Here is a 5,000-nt window from a genome sequence, read left to right on the forward strand (position 1 = left end):
ACACACACACACACACACACACACACACACACACACACACACACACACACACACACACACACACACACACACACACACACACATGATTTTGTGACGTGTGTAATAAGCGTATGTGTGCCAAAATTTCCTATCTGCTCTTAAGGACAAAATCTACTGCTTCAGCGACTCTGGGTCGTTCACTTCTTAGTAAAAAATTGCTTTGAACTGCTGGTCCTGTGTCACCTTAAATCTGTCACTGACGCACTTTTAGACCCACTAGAGGGCAAACTGCTCATGTGATGATGCAATAACTTACAGAAGTCGGTGCTGGTTTTATGATGTTTTACATTTTCAGAAAACTTGAAAGGGCAAATGCATTTCGTAAATTCCTCAGAATGCTTTTTTAATAACATTTTTTCCATGTTCAGCACAGGAGTGTAATATTTCTTTTGCACAAATATTTCTTCGACCTTTTATATATTCCTTCCTACATGCCAAATTAAGTGTGTTAAGAGATACACTCAAATAACAGACAGCCGGATGTCATTCACACTCTGCCTTACTTGATATAGACTGGATAATGCATATGTTTCAGATGCAAATGCAACACCTCATTAGCATGTTTTAATTGGCTGTCACCTGTGCTATATTTGATCGTAAGTGGCTCCATCACACCCATTAGCGCTCTAACAAATAATTCCAGAGTTATAAACTTTGTCTAATGCTGTACCACTGAGTTTTATGTATATCTCAATATGTGAGAAGGGGCCTCCTGCTGTGTGGGTCCTTTTTGGTCATCACATGGCTCTTCCCTCCTCTCTATTATACCAGCTAGCAACGACTGCACAAGTCAACGCAGCAAAGCAGTTGAGGATCACTATCTACAGCACAATAAAATGGGATGAGAAAATTGCCCCTCTCATCTTCCCACATCAACTTCACTAATTTAACATGTCAGTACTAGTCCTCTGTCGTCATTATAGAATACTAAGATGTTTTCCCACATTGTGCTTATATTTTATTTAAATAGTAAATATTTTAATTATGCCCTGCGATGGACTGGCGACCTGTCCAGGATGTACCCCGCCTATTGCCCGATGTTGGCTGGGATTGGCTCCAGCCCCCCCGCGACCCTGTATGCAGGATAAGCGGTTGACGATGGATGGATGGATGGATGGATATTTTAATTATGCCCTGCGATGGACTGGCGACCTGTCCAGGATGTACCCCGCCTATTGCCCGATGTCAGCTGGGATTGGCTCCAGCTCCCCGCAACCCTGTACGCAGGATAAGTAGTTGACGATGGATGGATGGATATTTTAATAATTTAATTTATTACTATGGCAACCGGCAGCGCTTGTAGAAGCAGCAGCTGGTAGCTCCTTTAAACTTCGCTAATCTTTTGTTTTTTTTATCTGAGCGGCAGGGCTCATCGGTAGAGGGCTCCGCCTGTGCCTATACAACTACGGTTACCATATCATAACCTTCGTTCTATCTCACACAGGCTCTGCCCTCTACTGGACTCTATGGGTACGGTGGGTGGAGCCTGATGACTGTCTGTCCTAGCAGCGACAAGTCTACCACACCAACCCGGTCAGCCACAGGCTGGCCAAAGCCCCGACCACCACATCACCTTAGTGACAGAATGGTGGGACACCCCTGAGAAGGTTGCTGGACCGATAGGGACTTGGCCTGACCATTAACACCTGGACTGCCCTGACTTCTCACTGGAACGTCAGGCACTGCCAATGTATGTTCCCCCTCTACACCCAGGAGTCACCACAGCCTCACTTTTCAGATCCTAGGTTGCACTGCGAGCTGGATCCTGAGGACCCCGACATATCTAGTAAGCAGTTTGCCGTTTGCTGAAGAAAAAAGGATGCTGAGGCAGTAAGGACACTGCTAATTATACGTCACGCATGAATCGGTAGCAACGTCCTATTGGTCGGTTGCGTGCACAATAAAAATTTCAGTGGGCAAATGCATGCATGTGACTGGAGGAGGTAGTACCCATAGAGTCGAGTAGAGGGCGGAGCCTGTGTGAGATAGAACAGCATTTTCTTGCTATCTCGACCAAATTGTAGGACTACTTTGTACATTTACAATTTTAATGCTGCAAAACTGGAGCCTTTTTTTTATTTTGGATTCAATACTTCATCACTTCATCATATCGACTCATAAGTTCTTAAGTTTCAGTCCTGTATTGTAACTCTGGTCTGGTAATGTGTCCATTTGCAGCCGTTATATTAGAGCCAAATAAAAGTGATTATGCTAAAAGCACAGTCATGCAAAAACATGCTCTCTTAGTGCTCCCCAAACCTGAAAGACGGTGAGACAATAATACATGTTTAAGATGATATACAAATGTTTGTTGCACAGGTTCATGTAGGGCTTGTAAAACTTGGAGGTATAAAGTATATCTTACTTTTATTATGTCTGCTTGCCAGATGATAGGCCCTGGATCTATAATGTATGTGTGTTTGAGTGTAGATGCTGTCCAGGTCCTGCTTCCAGGTGTCTGGGCTCAGGGATCTCAGAAGCTGTTCTACAGTGTCAAAGGCAGCTATGGTTCGGTCCAGATCTTCCAATGACAAAGGAACCTCTGTGACTGCCACTGGCACCTGCCCTCCACCAGTGTTCTGCAAAGAGCAAAGGTCAAAGCGTAAACTCAAAATGATTAATTCTATTATGGATTTAAGCCTTTTCTAACTTCAGCAATTATTCATCAGTAGCATTATTACCTACAGGAGATCAGGTATGCCATGTGCCAAAACCTTCTTGGAAATGTGGGTCACCTTACAATTTCAACATGCACCACCATGCATCAGAGCGCAATAATACAATTTAAAGTGCTTTTTTATGAAATGTGCAAGCAATAGGTATACGCACAGAGATAGGAGGGTTTTCTGAAATTCCTTTCTGAAATCCTTGACAATGTTCTTGGTTCCATAAAAATGGCCCATTTTATTGGTCGCTCTGTAGATATAGCATGTGATGTGGTGGGGAGGTCAGCACTGTTTATTTGAAAGCATTGAAAAGATATCCAAGGATTCATTGGAAGAGTTAGAGAAATCAACAGATAGCCTCCACACTGCCACAAAGAAAGAAATAACCGCGAACATAAAAGCCACAGTCACTGTTGGTCATACTGACTCAGATTCCTCTAACACATCCAGTCATTTACGAGTTCCCTACTAAACATTTCAGACAGAGCTTTTAGTTAAATGGAAAACAGATTTTCACAGGGATGTCTTGACCTGATGTCAATCAGTATCTTCTTCCTCAGTGCAGCTCTTTTCTATATTTGGCTTCCTTTCAAAATATGTAATGCATTTCAATTACATAAATATGCATTTATATTTATTCATTTAGCTGACGCTTTTATCCAAAGCAACTTACAATTGACCCTTCGCTAAGCCCCGCCCCCCTTAGTTACTGTTGCTAAGTCCGACAAACTGTCGGCGCTGCCACTGTCTATTACTGCACTCCCCGGAGAAATATTGTCAGATTAGTTGGAAAAAGCGATCTCAGAAAGAAGCAGACAGTTTTGCAGTTGCATTATACATTTGGGTAGGTTGTATTCAGGCTGTCAAACTGACTCAAAAGGACATGAAAAACATTTAAGATAGAAGCTAAAGCCTAACGATCACACAGTACAAGTTAACCACCGTATCCCCCGACGATTGAGACAAAAGACAGCTGGGTAGGCCTCTATTCATTACAATAATTAAAAAGTAGAACAGTAGGTCTTTTTTACGTTCCATTGAGTAGGAAGTTAGCTAACTAACATTACATTATGAATGATTCACAGCCGACATTTTTCTGGATTTATTTTAGGAAAGAGAATAAATCGTACTTCTCCTATCAATCTCTCTGGGTAGCAACTGTAACTATTACAAGTGCCCCAGGAACAGCGTTTGACCATATCTTAGAAAAATACAGACAAAAAAAGCTAGAAAGTGACTCTTTTTACATTAGAGTTAATGGAGTGCATCCATGAAACTGCCGGACTTCAGTTAGAGTGAGTCCTATACTGCGCTGTGATTGGCCAGCTGTGTATTCGGGGCGTGGTTTAGCGAAGGGTCATATGCTATATATGTCATAGGTCGCAGTGTCTTGCTCAGGGACACATTAGTGGATGGGTCACAGTGGGGGATTGAACCCGGGTCTCTCACACTAAAGGCATGTGTCTTATCCCTTGCGCCATTACCACCCCCCCATATGCAATATAAGGTTGTTTTATCTTTCTGTACTGTTAAGTGTGATCAAGACACTAAAAAGGGTGCATTTACTGTTATTATAAATACACTCAATGCACTCATTCAAAATGTAAATGTGAGAGTAGTCTTACTTTTACTTTAAGTTAAGCAACAAGCCTGTAACCAGCAGTATAGCATATTGTATACAGTGTGTTTCATCATATATGCCTGCTTGTATCCCAATGACAGATGCAAACCTGGGTGTGAGATTAAGCTTGACTCAAACTTGAAAATGCTAGAAATCATTACATGCTTGAAAAAAAATTACTCTGCCTAAAAATGATTGATGATTTTTTTCTCCCAATTCTGCTATCATTATTGTGCAAATTCAACAACATAATATGTCATCCTAAAGTGGTAAAAATGTCCCACCTATATATTGTTTGTGCCATCATTTTTGCAACAATACTTTTGAATACCACTATATCAAACACAGTCATTCACCATTTGTGTAGGTGTCAACATGTGAGATAGAGATAAGAAAATAAAGGTCAGTAATAAAGTTAAACATGGGGATTTCTTAGATTTTATATGAATTACTCTAATATTAAATATACTTTTTAATGTGATTTCGCTATGTTCTTAAATTTTCACTACAGTGAATATTGTCAGCAACATGAGGTTACAAAAGCAGCAACATAGTGCACAGATAATTACTGGTTGGCCCCTGCTCCCCTGCTGCAGTCTATTTGTCTAGCTAGGAGGCAATGTCAATCAAATTCTTATAGCATGTGGGTCTATTATTCCTGTGACTTTAGCTGC

The 5,000-nt window shown here is 41.3% G+C and overlaps 1 protein-coding gene across 1 annotated transcript in view; it reads right to left on the minus strand.

The window, feature by feature from the left end:
* Positions 1-5,000, minus strand: part of pdgfd (platelet derived growth factor d) — an 85,997-nt gene that overhangs the window by 10,982 nt on the left and 70,015 nt on the right. Inside the window, exon 6 of the mRNA XM_046074176.1 lies at positions 2,405-2,618. Within this exon, the coding sequence (XP_045930132.1) occupies positions 2,405-2,618 (214 nt within the window). The remainder of the gene's footprint in view (positions 1-2,404; positions 2,619-5,000) is intronic.

This window comes from Micropterus dolomieu, linkage group LG17 (assembly GCF_021292245.1).
Source record: "Micropterus dolomieu isolate WLL.071019.BEF.003 ecotype Adirondacks linkage group LG17, ASM2129224v1, whole genome shotgun sequence".
NCBI classification, from domain to species: Eukaryota; Metazoa; Chordata; class Actinopteri; order Centrarchiformes; family Centrarchidae; genus Micropterus; species Micropterus dolomieu.